This window comes from Pezoporus flaviventris, unplaced genomic scaffold (assembly GCF_033815535.1).
Source record: "Pezoporus flaviventris isolate CSIRO_AGI_PZ_B2104156 unplaced genomic scaffold, CSIRO_AGI_Pfla_v1 ptg000037l, whole genome shotgun sequence".
NCBI classification, from domain to species: Eukaryota; Metazoa; Chordata; class Aves; order Psittaciformes; family Psittacidae; genus Pezoporus; species Pezoporus flaviventris.
Genome location: NW_026892585.1, coordinates 2,731,709 through 2,755,510, shown reverse-complemented (window position 1 = coordinate 2,755,510; position 23,802 = coordinate 2,731,709). Strand labels below are relative to the sequence as shown.

The 23,802-nt window shown below is 35.3% G+C and overlaps 1 protein-coding gene across 11 annotated transcripts in view; it reads right to left on the bottom strand.

Annotated features, from left to right (window-relative positions):
- Positions 1-23,445, bottom strand: part of ULK4 (unc-51 like kinase 4) — a 195,509-nt gene extending 172,064 nt beyond the window's left edge. For 7 of the 11 annotated variants that reach the window (XR_009745315.1, XR_009745317.1, XR_009745318.1 and 4 more), the window contains exons 1-16: positions 23,257-23,443; positions 21,825-21,924; positions 19,458-19,597; positions 17,954-18,116; positions 16,066-16,167; positions 15,141-15,224; positions 14,209-14,284; positions 13,527-13,613; positions 12,106-12,227; positions 11,919-11,988; positions 9,519-9,618; positions 8,972-9,076; positions 6,958-7,018; positions 4,579-4,760; positions 2,656-2,702; positions 1,608-1,686 (exon numbers count right to left, since the gene is read on the bottom strand). Coding sequence is in view for 6 of the 11 variants with exons in the window: in XM_061464469.1 (XP_061320453.1) it covers positions 1,608-1,686; positions 2,656-2,702; positions 4,579-4,760; positions 6,958-7,018; positions 8,972-9,076; positions 9,519-9,618; positions 11,919-11,988; positions 12,106-12,227; positions 13,527-13,613; positions 14,209-14,284; positions 15,141-15,224; positions 16,066-16,167; positions 17,954-18,116; positions 19,458-19,597; positions 21,825-21,924; positions 23,257-23,394 (1,656 nt within the window). In the remaining 5 variants the exon portion in view is untranslated. Of the gene's footprint in view, positions 1-1,607; positions 1,687-2,655; positions 2,703-4,578; positions 4,761-6,957; positions 7,019-8,971; positions 9,077-9,518; positions 9,619-11,918; positions 11,989-12,105; positions 12,228-13,526; positions 13,614-14,208; positions 14,285-15,140; positions 15,225-16,065; positions 16,168-17,953; positions 18,117-19,457; positions 19,598-21,824; positions 21,925-23,256 lie in introns of all 11 variants that reach the window. The other 4 variants (XM_061464467.1, XM_061464466.1, XM_061464464.1 and 1 more) reach the window with 4 other exon arrangements.
- Positions 23,446-23,802: the final 357 nt, after the last annotated feature.

Sequence of the window (23,802 nt, the reverse complement as noted above, 5' to 3'; positions counted from 1 at the left end):
TGCAAGTCTATTAGGTCCTGTGGTACTTCAAAAATGCAAAAAAACCCACAAATAACGGGATGAGTCCATAATGAGGTAACAAAAAACTGCAAAAGGTTTGTGACTGAGTGATATAAAATGGAAAAAAAAGCTTTATGTACACAGCATGCCAGAATGTATCTGACAAAGTTGGTTTTCACCAAGCTCAGGCCTTCTTAGAGGTAGCTATACTGTTGACCAGTAAAACGTGAATCCAGTATCAGTAACAACACACCCATGAAAACCAAAATCTGATGACCTTTTGTTGCTGTGAATTCCTATTTACGTCCAAGATGTCTTGCCTTGTGAAGATACGACACGGAAACAAGCTTCCAGGAATGACACAAAATGTTCATGTTCTTAATTTATCAAACCAGTTTTGAACAAGTGAACTACAAATCTGCTTCATGGGTTGGTATCATACTAAGTTATTAAAAGTTAGATATCTCAAAATATTAAAAGTTGGATATCTCAAAATTACTTTTGAGTATTTTCACTGAAGCTTTTAAAAGTTAAGTAGCAGAAAAAACCTGCCACATACAAGAGCGCATCTGAATTGTGACCCTGAATTTAACTGACACTCAACTGTCAATACTGAAAGCATTGACCAAACTTCAGTGACTGTAACCACAAGGACTTCTTCCCCACTTCATAACTTCACAAAACAAAGAACCCGAGGTAGTCACAATAATGTTTTCAATTCAGATTTCACTACAGAACTGAAATTTTAAGCAACATAGCAAGATAATCATAATAATCCTTAATATTATTAAGAAGAAACCACAGGGACCTAGAGCAACAAATACTTCCTCAGCTGCATTGCCAAAAAAAAACAGCTATTAACCAATAACTACGTGTTCTGACACACCAGATGACCAGATCTGCACTGTACGGAGGCATAGCTGCTATGTGCGTTCAGCACTGATTTCTCACATTCAAACACCCATTGTACTCAAATCCTGACTTCACCTCATAAAGTAGAAATAATGTCACATTCACTCTTTAAACAGTCACTAAATTGCAGATTCTGTCAAGTTTACACAATTTGTGTGCATGTGCCACATGCAAACAAGGACAGTAAGATCACTTTGTCTGATCAGTCTTCTGTTTCAGTCAATTACTGAGCATGCAAAATGGAGAAAGGGATTACAAATATTTTCATTCTCTAAAGAAAATTACCTGCCCTTCACTACGTCCGTTCTTCAAGAACGCTGAGGAATCTCAAATGAGTTCCATCTCAATTACTTTTGGGGAAAAGGGATATCAAGGAATCAATTACACTATCTTATACTAATTATAATAATTATATTTCCAGATAACCAAATACATCAAAATTCCTTATAACACACCCAAGCATGAGAAGTATGACAGTGACTGCTGTTGTAGTTGTGATTCTGATCTTTGCAGAACTACCCAGAATAAACTCAGAAATTTATACGTTTAACCAAATCAATTACATTCCCATTTACATCAGAAACAAAAAAAGCAGGGATCAGAAAAAACTCTTGAAAGTTTCTGACATAAACAACGAAAGCATTAACAAAATTCCCCCCTCTACTCCTCCCCCAAGGAGAAAGAAGGAAAGTTACCTCAGAAACAGGTACATTTTCACCAAGTTCCGATGTGTGTAATGCCAGTAAACCAATCAGTCGAGCAACTTTGACGCGTCTGAATATCAAATAAAGTAGGTACATATCAAATAAAGTAGGTACATAAAAACCATTTCAAAAATACCATAAAACAACCGTCTTGTTTATATTTGACACAAATTGCTAATGGCACAAAATACTTGAATTGCTGTTTACAGCTCATATCTTCCTCTTACAGAATCGGAGTCACAGAAGGCTTTGGGTTTGAAGGGACCATAACTAGTTCTAACCCACTGCCACAGGCAGGGACACCTCACACTAGAGCAGCTTGCTCCAAGCCCCTGTGTCCAACCTGGCCTTGAACACTGCCAGGGATGGGGTAGCCACAGCTTCCACGGGCAACCTGTGCCAGTGTTACTTCAGTATTTCAGTTCAATTCAGCAATAAATTCATGCATAAAGACATTTCTTTCTGTAAGCACTGAAGAATAAAGATTCTTTACTTTGTTATGGTCTCACTAATCAGTCAAGCTCATGTTCAGTTCTCTTGTTACACAGAAAAACCCTCTAGATCATTTGAAACTTTCCAGTATAGCTGACAGAACTGAAGTTAGAAGTGCTTCAGCAAATCAGTTTTAAATGTTTTATTAAAGGCAAAATTGGAATAAAAATCAACATTTATGAAATGAACAGCAGAGGGCACTATCACATTGGAATACTTCTAACAAGCATCTAAAAAAAGCTGTATTTATTTTACCACTACTATGATATATACGGTTGGTTTAGTCAGTGATTTTGAGTAACACTATTTCATACAATAAATTATATAACTTCTAGTTAAATTTTGAGAGATTTTCTATAATCTTTGGAATATATGAATTCAACGCTTAAAATATTCAGTGTTCTATTATTCATCACCACACAGCCAGTCAGGTAGCACAACAGTCTCACAGGCTCAAACACATAAGTACCCTGTTAAAGAATATATTTAATAAAATTCAGTCAAAATTCCTTATTTAAACAAATTCATTAAAAATAATGTTACTTACATATCCCAGTTGGCGGCTGCACGCAGCTGCTGTATCAATATAGGAAACTATAAAGCAGATAAATAGGCATTAGTAGATTTTAATGATTTGACTTGCCCAATGATATACAAAATAAACCAGTAATACCATAAACAAATACTGTAGGTATTGTCAAAACATTGATAAAAAAGAATATGCAAAACCTGAGAGGAGAAATATAGCACCGTGTGCAGTTCTGGGGTCCTCGGCATAAGAAGGACATTGAGCTGTTGGAGCAAGTTTAGAGGAGCTCATGAGGATGGCCAGGGGCTGGAGCACCTCCCCAGACAAGGACAGGCAGAGAACACTGGGGCTGTTCAGCCTGGAGAAGAGAAGCTGCATGGAGACCTCAGAGCAGCCTTCCACTATCTGAAGCAGGCTACAAGGATTCTGGAGAGGGACTCTTCATCAGAGACTGCAGTGATAGGGTCCTGAGGCGCTGACACAGGGTGCTCAGGGAAGCTGTGGCTGCCCCATCTCTGGCAGTGTTCAAGGCCAGGTCGGACAGGGCTTGGAGCAACCTGGTGTAGTGTGAGGTGTCCCTGACCATAACAGGGGGTTAGAACTGCACGATCTTAAGGTCCTTTCCAACCCTAACTATAAACTGTTAAACATATATCAGTGTGTTAAAAACCACACTTTTTTTTTCCATAATGGAGAACAAAGATCATCACACAGTATTACCCAACAAGCTTTTAATATATTTATTTTCTGAGAATGGACAAAAATAGGCGGCAAATACTAGAATAATGACTGAACTGCTGACACACATTCAGCCACATAAGAACCAAACTGCATAGCTATTCATTTCTAAAATGTTCAGTTAATTGGCAATTTCAGTTGTTGGATTCCTGTCCCCAAAATTTTTCTCCAATGATAAAGGAGAAATAAGTTCCAGCAATTCAGTTTCCTGTTTTCACATGAGTTCTATATCGTAAGACCTACGCTGCTTCCAACCTGAATGTTCTTCACTGAATTTTTCTGGCAGTGCAATTTTGTCTTTAACAGCTCTATATCCAATAAGGACATGTCTCAGAATATGACTTATGTGCAAGGCAGGTGGTTTACTTATTAAATAAACTGAAAAGCACATAGCTCAAGATAGCCTCTGTGATGCTTTTACATAATCATAGAATGGTTTGGGTTGGAAAGCACATTAAGATCATCCAGTTCCAACCCCCTGCCGTGCGCAGGGATGCATCACACTAGAACATGTCACCCAAGGCTCCATACAATCTAGCCTTGAACACTGCCAGGGATGGCATACATGAGAAGAGTAAATCTATTTTGCTTCTGCACCATGCAATAACCTGAGAAATATGTTAATCTACTACAGAGGAGACTAGTGCAATTGTTTGTCTGGTAGAAAATCGTTCCCGAAAGGTGAAACCACCATTCAGGTATATGCTAAACCAGACTCTCCAGAGAGCACGCTCATTTTTTGAAGCGGGGCTTAATGAAAGCTTTACTGAATGTTCTTTGGGAAGTTTTTCTTGCCATTCTTTATGGAAATATGGCCAAGCAAAAGTGATTTAGCAATTCAATCCTTAACTTTTTTCAGTCTTCTCTATACTTTAATGATTCACAAAGACCAACATTTCATCATATGCTACTTCACTCTCCATCAAGGTTAATTTTTAACCCAACCTTTTTACTAATGTAACAAATCCATATAAAAATATATCTGAAATCTAAGGAGAAATAATCAGTTTCCCTCAGCTCTTTTAAAAAAGCTTACATGGAATTTAGGTGTTGGTTTTCTTTTACATCATTCTGTACTTCATTTGCCATATTATTTTTGTCAGTACACCAATGATTTCTTGAAATATAACTAAAAGCAGACAATTTTTGTTACAATGGCAAGTATGTAAACCATGTTGATTCCTTTAAAACTTTATTATTTACCAGCTGAGAGTTCATAAGCCTGTTTGCAACTTCCTTGTGGACAGCCACAGTACACAGATAGCACAGGAAGTTCAACTTGGAACGTGCTGCTCCTGTATTCTTCTCAGGAGAACCAAGCATTAAGCATACTCGTTGCAAGAAGTCATTCCAGTCCACATCCTTCATAGACGATAACTTCTCAGCTAACCATAAGAAGCAAACAAGTAGTTAAAGATACTGGCTCTTCAATGATGCCTTAACAACTAGAAAACAACATCACCATGGATAAACAAGTTCCAAAGTTCACATCTATTTATAATTTTAGTACTTAAAACATTAAACAAAAATGTTAATATCCATGTCTCTAGATTATAGAAAATCAAAGAAGAAATAAGAAGAGAAACAAAGCATAAAAATGCAGCAGAGAGCCTCAAAACTTTTCTTAAAGCGCAACCCCACTAAGTCCTTGGACTTCATTTAAGTAAACATTCATTGGCATTGCATTTAGGAAAGGTAGTAGTTGTTCGTAATCATTACTAAGTCTTAATAAGAAACTGCAGCTTCATTGGAGAAAATTTGAAGCAAAAGCTAACAAAAGTCAGGAAAATTTCCTCAGAATCAATAAACTGAAAACATGTATAGTTCCTCATATAGGTAGGTTTCCACCTAGGTAAGCCTTAGCAGTATCAGAACACAGAGGACTTCAGAAGGAACATGAAGTCACTAGGATGGTTAACTTTAATCCTGTGGTTCCATTCACTGACCACTGTACACGAATAGAGATTTTTCCAAAGACTTCCTTATCAGTCTCAACAGATAACTTTCCTCTGGAAGTCACGCATTCCCTCAGTTTTGGTTAGTTGTTTCTTAATATATAATGACTCTTCACCAGGGGCTGTAGTGATAGGTTTAAACTGAAACAGGGGAAGTTCAGGTTGGATCCAAGGCAGAAGTTCTTCCCTCTGAGGGTGCTGAAGCGCTGGCACAGGGTGCCCAGAGAAGCTGCGGCTGCCCCATTCCCAGCAGTATTTAAGGCCAGGTTGGACAGAGCCTTGGGTGACATCTAGTGTGAGGCATCCCTGCCTATGGCAGGAGGTTGGAACTGGGTGATCTTAAGGTCCTTTCCAACCTAAACCATTCTGTAAGTCTATGATTAATATCTTATCTGCCATCCTGATATACTCCAGTACAGAGTATTTACAAACATCTTTTGTCTTTTATTCCACTTTTATACTAGAGTAACAACACCTACTGAGGAAAGCAATTATAATTTCTATTTGTAAAGGTGAAAAGTGGCTTGGATTTCAGGCAATTCTCTTAATTTTTCCATACTGTCTTTAATCATTATTGTTTTTGAAGAAACTGAATTTGATGCTGCTCATCAACCAGAATGCTGTCCAGGAAAAAAGTTACAACCCTCAAAGTGTTAGAAGCACAAAAAACACTGGCCCATCTACGGACAATAGTTAAACATATCAGAACATCAGTGTGATAATTTAGCTACTTAAATGCAATATGAAATAAAATACACACACACCCATCGGTCACTTGAATTTGATCATTTTTGCCTAGAAATACCTTGTTACTACAGTCTTGATTGGGAGACTGGGATACACTGTGCTCCTTTCCAACTCTAAAATCTCTTTGACAAATTAACTCTCCAAAATACGTACTTTACAGAAAGAAAAAAGGAGCCTTTTTTTTTATCTAGGAAGAGGTGCTATATGAATTATAAGATTACATCTGTGGCTCTAAGCACAGTAAAGTGTATAATAATACTTCCTTAAATAGACCAGAAGAGTTTTTCCCAGAGGAATAAACATTAGACTCCTGACAATGAGAAGCCTTTTGTTTTCAGCAGCCTTTCCAGACATTAGAAGCTAACAACAACAAAACAAGCTCCAAACTCCACGCTAGCTTTTGGAGCACGATTCCTATAACATTCCATGATTAAAGGTGGCACTGACAAAGCTGCCTAGATTACAGCTGATCAACACTGCATATTTTAAGATCCTGTTTTCATTTGCTTCTCTGTCTTTGCCAAATTCTAATCTATTTGGTTGAATACTGCAGTTGGAATATCTCAGTTGTTTACAAAAAATAACATGGGAAAAACCACATTGTTTTTCCCCACACTTAAACACTCTTGACTTTCATTTTAAAAGCTTTTGAGCATGGGCTTGTAACTGAAGAAGGCAGAAAAGACAGGCATAGGACTGTCTGTACTTTAAAAGTCTACTCAAAATTGGTCTAGTCAAAACATCACATATGCAACGCCAGTTTCAGGAAAGTTCTGAGCTCAACTATGACAGCTACAGAGGGAGGCTACAGGTTCTGTGATAGCAAGTTATAACGTCATATGAAGGAAATGAAGTTTCAACAGCTTCAGCAGATCCATACCTGAATATGTTGGTATATGTGAAGTTTTCGAGTCAAATCTAACTGGTACTTGCTTCATTATCTGGAAAAATAAGCAGACACATTACAACTAGTTGTAATACATTTCTGGAAATGTCTAAGTATTTGAACATGAAAACACAAAGATGCAAAAATTGTACAGGAGGAGTGTACAAACCACTAAGGTCTTTTCCATTGGTTCCTGGTATTTCTTCCAAGCAGATATTTGACATTTAACTATGTTTTTAATATAATTGTTGGTATTTCCATTCAAGTAGAAATACCTTTTTTAATGCAAAATGATAGGATTTGTTCAGTTTATATTTTTATCTTGCTTGTATGTGGAAAAATACTTGCATTTAGGTTGTAAAAGCTACAGAAAGGAACAATGCAGCTCAGGAAATGTTTTAGCAATGCATTGCCATACAGTAAATACATATACATACACTAGATCATTCTAGAGTATTAAAAGTGATATTAGCACCAACAAATCATTCCTAAGGAATTGGGTTTTTTAATCCCCACACCATTTTCTGATGGATAAATGCTGAGTCACTGAACAGATGAGTGTGATTTTCTGTAACTAAGGCATACAAAAAAGGTAACTGTATACTGGAATTTAGCCTTTGACAGATGAAGCCTAGCTGTAATTAGAGAGCTGTTTGCTAAAAAGGTCTCTAACTCCACAGATCTGCAGAACAAAGGGAAATTTTATAACATAAGCTGACATTTCAGCTTTTAAAATTCTGCCAGCATCTAGTAAATCCCTTTCCAGGAAATTAAACTGCAAGCTTTTCAGCTTTACCAGGTGTCAGTATCATCCTCTTGTCTGCAGATTGCCAAGTATGCAGTGACTTGGAATTTAGTGGGCTATTTTGCATTAATTCCAAGTCTGGCCTTGCATGGCAAGAAGATTAGTCTCCATGTGCACATTAACATGTGCACTTACCCCTAATCTCATCTCTTCTAGTAACAACTGAAGCAGTGAAGGGCTTTGTGGGGGAGTCCTGAGACTGAACTGAGAATTTACAGAGGTGGCATCATTCAAATGCATAATTACCTTTGAAGTTCTCCACTGGCAACAATGCGCTACAAACATGTTAAAACAGTATTGTTGGGAAGTTTCTTTATCTAACTGTACAAACTTCTTCGGTTTTGAGAGTGTTAGGAATTTCATTAAAACAAACAAAAGAATTGTTATAGTAAAGTCATACAGCAACTAAAAGCTGTAAAGAGATTCTTAATGAACTAGATGCTTCCTTCTAATGAAAAATGTTGTATTTCCTGCATCTGACATAGCTGCTAAAGTGACTTCAGGTTTTTTTGCCTATCGTTCGTTCTGCCAATATCACACATGTGCTCATACACACACGTTAAATTGCCATTGCAGTGCAAAGCTCTGATTCCTTTTTTAGTCTTCCCTTTGCTGCCAAGCAGGTGTCGGTCTCTGCTCAAGAGAATCCTCACAAACTGTTATCACATTACTACCCATACGACCGGGATTGGATGGACATCTCTTGTAACTTCAGGTCTCATTTTCCAGAGAAAAATGTTCTTATTTATGAGAAACATTATCATATCTGAAGTTTAAAGAGTAACATAAGTTATTCTATAAAGGTCTAACTCTTAAGCTGGAAGGCTTCACAAACGACTTTGTTTTGGGTATACCAAGACACAGTTCTGTTTGTGTTCATTTAAGTAACAGATATCAAAGCAAGCCATCAGAAATCTACAAAAGCACTGAACACTGCATTTAGTAACTTCTATTTCTTGTAAGACATTAAATAATGTTAGCATTCAATCCCAAAATAACTCAGTTCTCCAAATTAACAACCCAAGAGGATTATAAAAGATTGCCAAAAAAAACCTGCATGAGATCTTGCCAAATGACTGGGTGGAACTGCTTTAAAATGAGAATTACAAAATACAGGAAAGAAGTTTCACTCTGCCTAAAGATTTATCTGCAAAAACAGCTTCACCCACAAGTTCCTGAATCTTATATTTTATTTTGCTATACCTTTGGATTGTCAATGATTGATGTTATGATAAGATCAGATTCAGTGTAAATGAGCTCTTTCAGTGTTGACTCCATATCCTGCTGACTTGAGCATGTATTTTTAGCCTAAAAGAAGAAGAAAGTTGTAACAAAAAAAAAGTTTATTCCTAAAGCATTTCAGATTAACATTATATCATACAGTTTGGCCATGCAAACAACATACTCTAAATTACTTGTTGTTTATGTAGTAGCAGCTAAGTATTATGATGCACAAACAGGTTGGAAGAAAAAGCACCAGGTCCAAAAAGAAAGAGTAAGAAAAATGAGAAGGTAGCATCCCTTTTTTACAGTGAGGAAAAAAAAGGAGACTAAGCATCTTTACCCCTTACATCTGAAGTTATGCAAATTTATTGGTTTTCTTTTTTTCCAAATGACTTGCACGCTGTAGAAACAACTTTCCTTTTATCATTATGGAAGGATACAGAAAGAAGTGACTTCACCACAGATTCCAGGCTAAAATTCTAACTATAACAATATCACCATCCTTTAATATTCTTTTTCTACTCACCTTTTTCAGGCATGAATCTCTTTGTGGAGAATTCTGGATTGGGACAGTATTAGCATCACTTACTTCTACTGCAGTGCTAGTTCTAGGTGTGGGACGAGAACTTAAAAGAAAGAACAATAAAGAGATAAATAAACCTACAAACAGGACAGATTAAGTTCCACTACAAACTACTTTTTTGTTGCTTTTAGGAAACTCCCATGCCATAGAGTAAACTTCCAAAGCTGACAAACATAAATGATGCTTTGCCTTATCCATCAACTGGACATGAACATCCTGCTTTTAAACATGTCCTGACAAGTTTACGATTTGTCAGTTAGAAATGAGAAGGGATGGGGTGACTTCTTTTTGTGGTTGTTAAATGAATGTAATTTGGTTGTTTTCTCACCCACAATAGCTCTCCAAAACGAATGCTGAAATATCATTCTCTTAATTCTTAATAAAAAAGAACATACAAAGAAAATTAACGTGACAAATAATTCTCATTTATTTTATGCTATTATCTTCTGACTCACAACTCCTGGCTAGCTAATGATAATTAAAAACTGCCTGAATCTCATTTAGGAATGAGAATTGGGTTTACTTTTCAGTTTTCCTTGATAAAAATCCTGTCTGCCAATCAGAAAATGAAGAGAGACCAGAACCTTGCATATTTGCAATTTTCATAAAGCTGAAAAAGAACTTGCTTTTTGTAGTATACATTAATTTAAATCGCTTCAAATCAACTTTAGAATTATTAAAATTGGCAGGCCAGGATACCAATTTAATCGACAACTTGAAATGAATGTGGTTTTTTTGATTAGCAGAAAGTAATGTACACGTTTAGTTGCAAATCACTTTTATTTATTAGAAAAAGCAGCTAAATTAAAAAAAACAAACACCACACAGAATTAAAGCTACTCATGAAAAATCACTGATCAAATGCCTAACATAGGTATTATTCTTTTCAAAAAGCATCTTCTACCTATTTTCAACAGGAAGTTACATTACAAGAGCATAGTGAATGAGTCTCAACATATTATCTACCAGCTAGATAAAACTACACAAAATGTCCTAATTTTTACAGTGAAAAACATTTCAAGATCTGCTTGGAAGTTTAAGCAGTCTTATTTCCTAAACAAAGAACGTATGATTTCTAGTTAAGAGACTGAACAAGTTTTTCTATGTTAGCACATGCTTCAAAACATGCAGATTTGTTATTTTTTTTCCCCCCCCTCAACCTGATTTGCTTTCAGATGTGTTTGAGATAGAGAAAATCTTTCCTACTTTTCCACTTCTGAGCCAGTTTCTCAGTTTAGAACAAGTGATTAGTGAATTGAACCAGTTGAAATGAGTAAGATCTATTCCTTTCACACATATAGAAGCTACTGCTGTTAAAAGCTGATTAACCACTCCTGCAGCTTAAGTAAATCTTAGTGCTTCCTTTCAGTTAAATGTTTTAAAACTTCAGTAAGTAACACATGCAGCTTTGAGAACTTAAATCATTGAAGAAAAGAGAATTTCAGAAATTATAAAGAATTTGTGTTACATTTCAAATTTTGTATCAGATTACGTTTGTTGTTAAATATACTTTTTTTTAATACACTCATGACATAAATTTGGATTACATGTTGTTATATGAAGTGTTTGTAATGCCACTGTAGTCCCTCGTTTCAGCAAATTGCTAAAGCAAGTAGAAAACGCTATTTTAAGTTACTAAGAGTATGGCTTTAGCTGTGATGACAGAAGTTATAAGTGAGATGAGAAGTAATCCTTTATTAAAAGCAACTGAAATAACTGGAAAAGTAGACACTATCAGGTTCAAAAGCTGTATTTCACGTTATGCAAGAAGCTTGAAAGAATATGAAACAGGAATATTTCAGCTTGATGACAATAGGAACAACATCTATTTACTAGATAATCATCTTGGCTTGAAGGCTACTACAGGATCAGGCTTCAGCTAAAACAAATCACTGTTAAACAAATCACCAGCTTTTATTTCATACCTTGTAGTAGTTAGCTACCACTAGCTTGTGATGAAAAGCTAAAGGAAGAATTTTCTAGTTGATCTTATGCTGAATGCTTATTCTTGTGTGTTAAAGCAAGCATATTCAAAGCACGTTCTCATATATACAAAGTAAGAAGGCAAGCAAGTTCTTAAGATATTTTTCTGTTTAGAGCTAAGAAATCAAAAGGCTTCCAAAACCCAGCAGAATAAAGCCATATTGTTTTAATTACAAACACTGCTTTCACAGCTTCCCAAAGATGTCTTAATATTAAACTGGTGATAAAAACCCAAAAGAGGATACATTAACAAAACATTACAAACAGAATAATAAAATGTCTGAAGAGACAGGAGAAAAAACAAACAACCCAACCACACAAGGTTTTAAGGGGTTTCTAATTGTTCTTAGATTTTCATACCTGAGAAGAAATATGGATTCTTTTGATTCACCATCAACCACATTTTTGGGGTGCAATTCAGGCCGAGTTTCTGTTGAAAAGAGAATATGAACTTGCATTCAGAAGTTAAAAACAGAGTAAGAATAAAGCAAGACTGACAAAATTCATAGGACAAAGTAATTCAAAATAACATCATGAACAGTATTACCTGTTTTAAAAGAACTGCTTGGTAGGTTATCTGCTCTTGAGGATGACAGATTATCTGGATTTTTAGCAGTATCCACTGGCTCTTTGGCACTCGAAGACACTGATGACTCTGTGTCTTCACTGCTGTTTAATGAAAGATATTAATTACACAGATTAAAATAAGAAAGGATCATATCCACTATTTGCTGCAATTATTACAATGCAGTTTAGCTGTCATTCTCTAGAACACAATACTACTGAAATAGTATACACATACTTTCTATATTAGTAATTGCAGTGATGAAAAATAAGTTGCAGGAAAGAAATTAGAAAAGTTAAATTATTACCCCATAATACCAGAGCTATGAAGAAATATTAAAAGCTTTAGAGACCATTCAAGTCTTCACAGATGACAGTCACAAGAAACCTACTTCTAATAATGAAATCTGTAGCCTAGATTAAGATCAATAAGAACTGCCTCTATTTTGCTTCATGATTTACATGTCACACTTGATTGCAAGTTTATTGATTCTGGTTGTTTGGGGGTTTTAATATGCCCCTCTATTATTCACATGAAACTGGGTCATGTAACATTCCTGAAGGTCAGCCAGGACATCAAACCCACATTGTGAAGAAAATACATGGACCTATATTTAAGAAAGTACTGAGCTTCTTTTGCATGTCAGGCCTATGTCCTGCGTTTGTGTATTTGTCAATGTGGCAATATAGTGAGTGCAAACCTCAGCAGGTATTTCAGAGGCACTACAAAAACCTCAGGAGCAAGGTCAAATAGTAAGGCCAATATTTTGTAGGAGATTAAGAGTCTTCTGATTCCCTGACAGACTTATGTTTGAGGAATTCAAAGGTGATGACTGTGGTGGAGGTTAACATAAGCCTGCTAAAACCTTGAAGAAATGCTTTCTTTGTGGTATAATCTACAAATCTTGACTTCTTACCTCCCTTGGTGGCAAAAGCAGTAATAAATTAACAGGCAAAGAGCCTAGAACAAACATTAACAACAAAAATACTGCCACACTGGTATCAGAAACAGGTATTTAACAACACAAGAGAATGTTAAAATAGACCAAACACAAAAACATACAGCGTTCTGAAAGAATGTTATTTTCACGTTAGTACCTTAGATTGGAACCTAAAATATCTTTCAAATATTTAGAACAAAAGAGCAAACAAATCAACATTAAATATTAAATATTAAAAAAAATTAAGTCAAATTACTGCGCATCATTGTTAAGTAAACAAATAAATTAAAATGAAAGCAGTTATTTCAGCAGTAAATTTTAACACATTCTATAGCCAGGAGGAAACAAACAGTTTCAAAGCAAACAGTGTAATACACTAATAAGATGATACAATTCCTAAACATCCTAAACTGTTCACTGTTTTTTGCTTGTATAAAAGAAGTCTTCCTTGAAAATCCAGTACCTTGAGCACGTGTCTCTAGAATCACCACCACAATGGCTAAGGGATCCTTTCCAGAACGGATGCTGCAACAGGTCTGTCCAATTCAGCCTTTGAAAAGCAACAAATAAACTCAAAAAGCAAAGTACAGCTCCAGAGATATACCAGACTAGGTTTTGAATCCAGTGACACTACAGAGCAATTAAACCTGTTGTTTGCTTTTATCTGATCAACAAGGAAATTTTCTTATGGGATAAACTTTTTGCCTTAAATCAGAATGGCTCATTCAGGCAACACAGACTATGAGACTAATAATGAAGGAAACTGCATAGTCAATCTCCATGCATTAATTAGCTAAACTACCCTATAAATTATAATCTTTTGTTATTTAACAATATAACTATATCAGCTATAAATCAAAGCCTCACAAAATAGATGTGCCCATTGCTCTGGAAAAGCAAAGCCACCCAATTTTCAATCTGCCTGTTACAAAGTTACCTATTTAGCACCAGCTATAAAAATATGACGATTTACTCCATCAAAATACCGATTCTGTATTTTCATATTAGAAAAAGCACAATTTGCTCTTTTATATAAGAGATGAAGTAATATTTGCATTGTCATCTACACATTCAGTACTGTAACAATTTCTCCAGAGGTGAAAACAAAGACAATGCAAACAATTGTTATGGATTAGATGGTTTACCTTTTCTGAGGATCCTTTTGAAGCAATCCATCAAGTAAACTAATGAACTCAGTAGAAGGCTTGTGAAAAGCAGCAACTGTAAATAGAAGCACCACAGGAGATAAGCATTTGGCAGCAAAACCAACCATCACAAAATGTAGATCAAATCATTATCTACAGATCATGCTAAACACTCTTTTTAACAGTAATTTCATCCAAAAAAAAATTTGGCTGTATTAAGAATCCTAGATGTACACTCTTCGAATTTCAAAAGATCCTAAAAAAATCCAAACCCCTCAAAAACAAAAATCCCACCAATACTTACTAAAATTATTTTTATGTGAGAAAAGCACTCTCCAAGTATCATATAGCTATTACCAAAAAATAAAGTGGAGTTGAAATCTGCTTATATTGCAATTAAATTTCCGCCAACAATGATAATTTTAAGAGAACCACTGTTGCACCCCATTATATAAAACAGGCTTCCAAATTTCTTATTTAACTGAGACTCCACTTCTAAGAGCTCAGAACTATGAAATGTACTTTATTCACTTAGAAACCAAAATCACTCTTGTAATTGAAATAAATAACAGCAGTTTTAAGTCTACTGGCAATTGTTTTCACTACATTACTATGAACTGAAGAGAGGCACTAGTATTTAAGGGTCTTCAGGCATACCACCGATGCCCAGTATGACTGAGATAAAAATTTCATCCCAGAAAGTAGATTTACTTTTCATTCTTAATATTAAAAGATATGCCTGTCTGTCAAAAGGGAAATAGGCACTCATCATTAACAGGACGAAAGCTCTTATCAGAGGAAGGCAGTGCTAACATTTGGACAGCTAACAGATTCCTGTAATCAGCCTCAGAAGAAAGAGTGCAAAACAGAACTTTAACTTTCTAAGTATTATTCTGATTTGATTCATTTAATAATAACAGAATAACAATAACCCTTTGGTGTAGGTGGCAATGGATCTTCATGTAAAATCTTTTCAATTAATTCAGAAAAGCTTTCTGAGAAGAATGGTGGTCTTCCTGCAAACAGAAGTGTGATACACAGATTAGGCAGACTTCAAAATGGCTGTTAGGTGCAATGATATGATGAGCTCATTTTCCTAAGGAAACACCCAAAGAAATAAACACCCTCAAATAAAACACCCAATTTTATTTATCAAGTTCTTTTGCCAATTTAAATACAAACCCTTAAATTAAATTCTCCTACCATAAATAGGAAAAGAGACTGGAGATAGAAAAAGGCACCAAAGACGGAGGTCACCATGACAGCCTTCTAAGTATGAGCAATAAGACAAGAACAGCAGAAGGTCTAAGCAGAAATCTCAGTATCTGCGTAACTATTCTCCTCCAACAGATCAGTGTATTATTTAAGACTTCAGAAGGTTGCACTGTAATTCTTTTTCATGATGAAATTGTCCTTCCAGCTGCAGCCAATGCTAATGTGTACTTTATCTGCAGGAAACCAAATGATTCTAGTTTTGAAAGAGAAAACTCTGTCACTAGTATAAAGGTCAAGATAATGTACCCAGGATATAATACTGACGAGATTAAAAACATGACACTGTCAGAATTCAAGGTCTCCTATAATTTTAAATCATAGTCTTTAAACAAAACACGTTGGTTAATATTCTAAGATTTAGATCACAGTCAAAAGGTCAACTTAAGAGTATTACTTCACTCGATTATTTGGTAAGGACCATTCTATTAAAGTACATTTAGTACAGCCATCAAGAAATCTTTAAAACCTGCCTTATGGTTTTCTATGTCCTAACTTCCCTAGAAAGTCAGTAAGAATTTACTCTGGGGTCATGACCTATGTTTCCATTATCACAGATATTAAATAGATACACAAACTTACAACCTGCGAACATTTCATAAAGTATACATCCCAAGGACCATAGGTCACTGGCTTTGGAGAAGTCTTCTCCCTTTATTGCTTCTGGAGCTGCATATAATGGAGAGCCTACAAAATACAGCACGTGTAATGCACTTTGATTATTCATTCAGCATTTATCCTTTTCAACACTTCAACCTTTGTCTCACACTTGAGTTAGAGATGATCTTTGCGTAGTACAAGAAAACTGAAAGTTTTACTGTAAGTAGTTTCAAATTAACTTACTACTGTAAGTAGTTTCAAATTTTTACTGAATTATGTAGGATTATATACACTATTTTGTTGATTATTTCACTTCTATTAACCAAGGTGACTTGTGTTACACTTCTGTAACACAGGGATTAATGTAAGGAATGTTTTAATATGACTTGACAACTTCTAGAGCCAAGTAAATTGAGCAGAATGGTAAACCAACATCATTCTCACGTAATAGAAATAATTATGTTACATCAGATTTGGCAGAGGTTTCTTGTTTTCAAAAGCTAGCCCAAGACAGAAACCTTCATGAAGTTAGAAAACTGGTACAAAAATAAGGTCACTAGAACAGAAGATCGTTGATCGAAGCTAGTTATAGCTATATTCACACTAAAACGCTATGAAAACTTTACATCTCAAATTATAAAAAACGGTTTGTAAATAAGCTGTTATCTTGTTACAGAAAAATAAATACACAGTTTCTATTTTGACAGTAGTTCCCATCTGAACACTGATTCAGTTCTCAAGAATCTCTTTGCAAATTACGCAGACTCAGCAAAGGTGCCAAATCCATAGTCCTTTAAAACGTTTATTTTGGATTCTTTTGCTCTTGGCTTTTAAGTAACAAAAGGTCATTAACTACACACATCAAAACAGCTCTTCTGAAGGGCAGCAGGAAAGAGATTAGATTTGTATTTCTTCCTGAATAAAGATCTGGTCTTGATCTCACTATTTCCACTGTGGACTTTCAGCAGGAGACAGCAGTGTATTAAGAAAGCTCTCCTTGTTCCCATAAAATATTGCCGTGAATTCCATTCTTCTCAATAACAGTAACTGCTATGACACACCATTATCTTGGAAACAGAGGTTTGTGAGATGCTCTGAGATGACAACTAATAAAGATTAGAAGGTTACAACCAAGTTTCCGATTTCTTCTTGTTCTCTGACAAAAAAAAAATAACACCGTATTTGCAGCCTACTGCAAACTGTAGGGATTTGATGTAAAACTGAAAAAAGAAAACTAAAGAAAAAAATCCTGTTACGCTGAAAGCTTGTTATACAGGTATACTGCAGTCTAGGATCACCTACATATGAGCTTCAATCCAAAAAACAACCTTAAGTCTATCTACAAAAAGCAGGACAAGTCAGGAATTGTTAATATGTTAATTTATATGACAGACAGAAGTATATTTTTTCCATGTCCAGTTAAACCAACTTTGTGAAACTTCAAATTATTAACATACGCTGGTAAATACAGGTTCTTTTCTTTCGACTCGCTTGCAGGTGTTGCTCCCGTTGTAAGTTATGATCTCTCTGAACCATCTTCCTTAGGAGCTAAAGTTTGGGTTTGAGCTTACTTAAAAAAAACAAAACAAAAAACAAAAAACCCATCCAGGGTATGTTAAACCTGCTTACAGAAAATGTACAGACCATGCTTTCCATTGAAAAGACACAGGTAAACACATTAATCTTTACAAGTGGTGAGACAAAATCAGTTCTTCAGTTTCTCTAGAAATTTAGTCAGCCCCAAAAGAACACAAACAGGTACTTTATTTCAAGGTCTTCTCTCCAAATTACTTCAGACAAAAAGCTTTGTCCAACTTTCATTCTGTCCCTTTAGTTAATTTTTGTTAATTTTGGCTAGTAAAAAATATCGCACCTCGAAATCTATTTTTCGGGTATCTTTGTGGCGTGCTTTCACTGACATCTCCTTCACCCTCTTCAGATGCAACTGAAGCAAAATATTCCTCCAAGTTTTCACCATCCACTTTAGCCAAGCAAAAGTTACTGAATTTCAAAGTGCCAGGCCCTTCTAGCAGAATCTGGAAGAATAAATAAGATCCAACATACAAGTATCATATATTAAAACTGACGACTGCTGAAATTTCCAACAAAGTATAAAATACTTTATTTAAAAATAATAAATAAATCACAACCTCAAACTATTTAGGTACACAGTGATGATTTTATAACTGAAAACACTTGAAAGTTTTAAGTCAACACTAATACCATCTTTTTTTCTTATAATCAAAAAATTAGACTCTTACAAGAGGACCCTTAAGAAGTTTAATGCACACTTCTGTTTACTCATTATTAAATCTCAATGAAAAATGATGATACTTACTGTAGAAAAGAAAGTAAAAGTAGAGCATATAGAAAAACAGTGTATAGGAACACAGAAGCGTAGTAAAAAGAAACACCGCTTCATTTGAGGAGAAAAAAGGTAGAGTGAATCTTTTCATTTTATTTAGCAGAATAGCCCAAAGATTTTGTCCAAAGATGACAAGAGTTCTCTCTATGCAGTCACTGCTTATTCTCATCATTAAACGCTTCATAATCTCAAAAATGTTGTTTGAAGAAATAGCTCATTCTATCAGGGAGGGGATGCACTCTGTATTTAGTGCTTAAAGGAGTACTTCACAGCAACACTATTCTTTGGAAGAACACAGACTCACCTCCATTATGCTTTACTCATACATCTTTTACTGCTTTGGGTCCAGAAAGGGCTGAAACTGAGTATGATTGTGCAAGGTATTACAGAAAATTCAGAGAAGGGCAACTTGATCAGTTGCAGATCAAGATCAAAACCAGTTACCGTTAAGCAAGTATTTGTGGTTATAGTTATATTCTGGTGACTACATAAATTAAAAACAAATATGGACTTTGACAAACTATACATAAATTACACACACACAAAATCAGAAGCTACATGAAGAGCTGTATTTTTATGCACGATAAGACAACTTAAATGGCATTTGGAAACAACAGAAAAGTTTATTAACAAAGAAAGTTTAGTCAACTTTACTTCCTCACTATCATTTTTTGTGACTTCAAAATGTTCTGCAGCATGACAGAATAGGTATAATTACAAAGTTATACATCCAAGGACAGAGAACTAAAATCTTTCATTATTCAAACCAGTACAGCAAATAAAAAAGAACCTATCACATTGTATCAAATACACAACAGGGCAAGAAATCAATTAGACCATAAAATATCCAAGCTATAGACTTGTCTCACTGTCTTCACATATATTATAAAGCTCAACTGCCCTTCAACCTGAGGTAACCTTCTTCCAAACAGTAAAACAGAAATAATGGATTAAAAGCTCACGGCATACAACGTAACATGCGGTTTTCCCTATAAATAATGCTCCTTCTTACCTTTCCTGGTGTCAGTTCACAAAAGATAATTCCAAGCTTATGAATATGGTATAAACCAGTAATCAAATCAACACCAAATTCTCTCACTACATCTTCAGGTAGATGTTCATCTTGAGCAATAACAGATTCTAGAGAACCACCTGAAATACATTTAGACATATTCAGCAAAAGCATGTAAACAAGATGCCACACAAATCATTCCTGAGGACATTATGCAAGCTTCCTCAAATGAAGTCAGGTAAAAATTAGTATCTGCAAATACTAAAAATATTTGAGATTATCCGATAGTTACAAAATCTAAGCTCTACAGAAAAAAATCCATTTCCAATATTGTGGCAAAAAAAAAAAGTCTTAATTTTGACTACAATAAATTGAATGCATGACTTCAAAATCATTTTCATATTTATTTATTTTACAAAGGAGACATCAGGAAAAGAAGAAACCAAGTTACTGTGTCAGGTCACAATGTAACAGCACTGAACGGGTTTACTCAAATTCCTTCACCAGATCCCTGCTCCTCGAGTTAAAAGAATAATACCAAGAACAACTATCAGTTTCTGTGAACAAGCCTAAAGCTAATGACAGACAATTGTCCACAGAATTCACAGACAACAGAAGCAGCAAAGCCCAGTTACTTTCTGAGAGCCAGAGGTCAAAAACATCCAACAGATAAATTCTTTTCTTTGTTCTTTAATAGTTTAGATTTAAATGCATGTTAAGAAAAGATAACTTTCCTCTGAGACCCTGCCCAACTCACCTATTTCTAAAAATACAGAAGAAAACCAACCCAAACCTGTAAGCACTATTTAACCTTCCTGCATCACTAAACCAGTAACAAACTGGAAATCAGAAGCTGGTGTCCAACTTGCATTCCTACTTCCTTTTTCAATGAAAACACAAGTGTGAGACAAAATGGGAAACACATTAAGAGGAAGTAAATAGAAGATTGTGTTTGTTCTTCACATGGTATCTCTGTAGAGTCCTTTTCTTGACTCATGGGCCCCAGCTCTTTCATTTTCACCCCTTCCTCTTTAAAGAATTTAAAACAAAAAAAAAAAACCAAGGACTAAAGTTCCACTTTCCATGTTTCTCACACAAATCCCAGCAGAAGAATTGTTCAGATCAAGCCCATATTACCTAACTACAGTAAAGAATTTTCCATCATGTTTAACTACTGGATTTTATAATGAAATCTAGAGAACAACATGTAGAATTCCATAACATGACCAAATAGCCACAGAAGAAAAAAAAAAGGAATAGTGAAACCTGCAACGCAGAAGTATGCTGTATCTGATAGCAGAAACTCACTTTGCCACCTTGAGACAAGTGGGAGAGACCTTCCATATTTCAAAAACAGTTTTCAAGGCTCTATAAAATTAGTAAGAAACCTATGTCTTGTTCTATTTGTAAGTAACTTAGCTTCAAGACACACCCCTTGCAGCAAACTGCAATACTGCAGGGTAAAAAAAATACGTTATAATTGTTCAAGCTGTAGTCAATAAAAGGCTGCCTGTCTAATAATATGTGTTCACTTTTAATCACTGAAAGAATGACCTGGGTTTTTTCCAGAACTTGTAGCTTCCCTTCAGTATCTTTTGAAATAGAATTCTGGATAGAAATAAATGCTGTGTGCAATATGGACTTTGGCTATGAAACAAACTCCAGATACCAAAATCTGAGCATTCGTCACTTGCACAGTTGGCCTTCTTTTCTTTCCATGTGGAATAAAGCACATTATCTGGAGTTTAAAACATGCAGTTATCACAAGCAGAGAAAGCTTTACCAGATTTCTTTAATGGATCGATGAGAACATCTGAAAGCTCAATGAATCACTTAAGACAGTTTTGGGCTCCCAGAGCTCCCAAATTAACATCAAAATCAGAATACTACCGAGCAGGAAGAAAACTAAAAATTTACTATTAGCTTCAGAATTGCCCTCTGTACGTTATTACTTGATTTGCTCCTTGCTGTCTTTATTGTGTGCTATGAAATGAAAACACCAAAGCTGCCAGTCCTTAGAAAACTTCAAGTAATTTTTACTTAACTACCCTCCAACTATTCACAATTCGGTTTTAAGCTCACCTGAGTAGCCCCATCTCTTTAGCTATTTAAAACCAACATGATGTCACATCACTTAACAGTTAACATACATATATAGTGAAGCAGAGGAGAAACATTATTTCAACTAATTTCTAAAAATATTTCCAAAAGCAAAAAGACTTTCATCCATAAATAGGATTCTCAAGTTTATAATCAGATAATTACTAAGTTTTTTTCAAGGATCTAAGTATTTGTTGTGAAGAAACTGTTGAGAAGTCTCTTACAAACACTTACTCTATAAATTTTTACCTTCTGAACTTATCTTACCTGTGCATAATTCCACTACGAGCCAGAGATGGTTGCTCGTTTCATACCATTCATAAAATCTCACTATATTTCTGTGTCTGATTTTATGAGTCAGACGAACCTAGAACAAAGTTTTTAAAATACATAACTGGAGAATAGGAAAAAAAGTTCCCCAACCCAAAATTATAAGCACTGTTTAACCTTCCTGCATCATTAAAACAATAACAAGCTGAAAATCAGAATTTGGAGTTAAGTTTGCATTCCTAGTTTCTTTTGCAGTGAGAACACAAGTGTGAGACAGCATGGTGAGCACAATATGAGGAAGTAAAAAGACATTTTTTTCATCTTTCTTAAGCTTATCAGGCAAGAGCAATCATTGAAAGGTCCCTAGAAATCTATGTTTCTATTAAAACTACATAGCCTAATCTCTACAGAGGCCTGTGTAACTTATTAGAGTTGTAAGGTATCCCCAACAGCTTTCTAAGAGGACCCCACACCAGAGCAGGGGAAGAATGCGAGGAAGAAGGAGCAGCAGAGACAATGTATGACGAACTGACTGCAACCCTCATTCCCTGTCCCTCTGTGCCACAGTGGGGGGAGGCACAGAAGTCAGGAGTGAAGTCTGCGAAGAAGAGAAAAGCGAGGAGAAGGTGGGTTAAGATTTGGTTTTATTTCTCATTATCCTACTCTCATTTGATAGGCAATAATCTAATTTCCTCAAGCTGAGTCTGTTTTGCCCATCACAGTAACTGGATGAATGTTGATGAATCAGATGAATTGGTGAGTGATCTCTCCCTGTCCTTATCTTGATCCGCAAGCCTTTTGTTATATTTTCTCTCCCCTGTACAGCTGAGGAGGGGTGTGGGTGTGACAGATTGGCTTTGATGGGCACCTGGTGTCCAGCCATAGTCAACCCAATGCAGAAACAAAATGTATCTACTGGAAAAATATTTACATGTCTAACTATATCAGTTACAGTTTCTTTTCCAGAATGTGTATGTTTAAAATGTTGCCAAGATCTCACAAAACAGAATTAATTTACCTTAAACGCTATTGTTTCATCAAAAATACTTTCTTCTTGGTAATTAAGAGATTGATTATTCACTGGCAAGTATTACTACCACTGAATTTGCACAACTAATAGCAAAATAAAGCAAACTACTACATGCAAGTAACTGTTTTTAAAAGTTCTCTGCCTGTAAACATGGGTTTATGCATATGATTTAAGCAACAGTAAAAACAGATGAAGAAATAAAAACATAAAAATGAGACTATATCTAAAGTATAAGAATTTAAAATCTTAAGAAGCTGACCTAAACGGTGACAAGAAGCACATGGTATTTTTCTATTACCTGTTCTACAGGGTTCTGTAAGCTGTTTCTTTTCCCAGATTTAGCAGGGAAAAAAAAAAAAAAAATCAAAACAACCCGCCAAAAAAGCAAACACTACTCACCCAGTTTGTTATTTCAGCTCTTTTGCATTTATCAGTGCAAAGAATGGCAACAAAATTAATTGTTCCCTTTCTTCTTCCTTTATAGACAACTGTCTTATTTCCTCTTCCGATCTCCTCATACAGAACGAAGTTCTCCATACTTGAGGATGCTATACAGGCAATGGATTGGAAACATGGTATTAGTCTCATAAACAAATAAACTTTTAAACAAAGAAGGAGAAGGGGAAATCATTCTAACTTAATAGTCACTGGTGTACAGTATTTACCCTCCCAGTTCTCAAGTGCAAAATAAGATTTGCCTGAAGAGCCATTGGGCAGAAATGGCAATGTGCCCCTGCGACTTTTCACAATGTAATTTAAATTTGCCAAATACCAGTTTAATCAAAGCAACTGAAAACCACAGGATTTTTGAATATTAATGTTCCGAACTATCATTTTTGTCTTAAGAATGCTTTTAATTTACATACTTAAACAAATGAAATATTCGTCATTTGTTGCAAACCTAGCAGGTGACACTTCTATATTTAAATAGTTAGATGCTTCTCA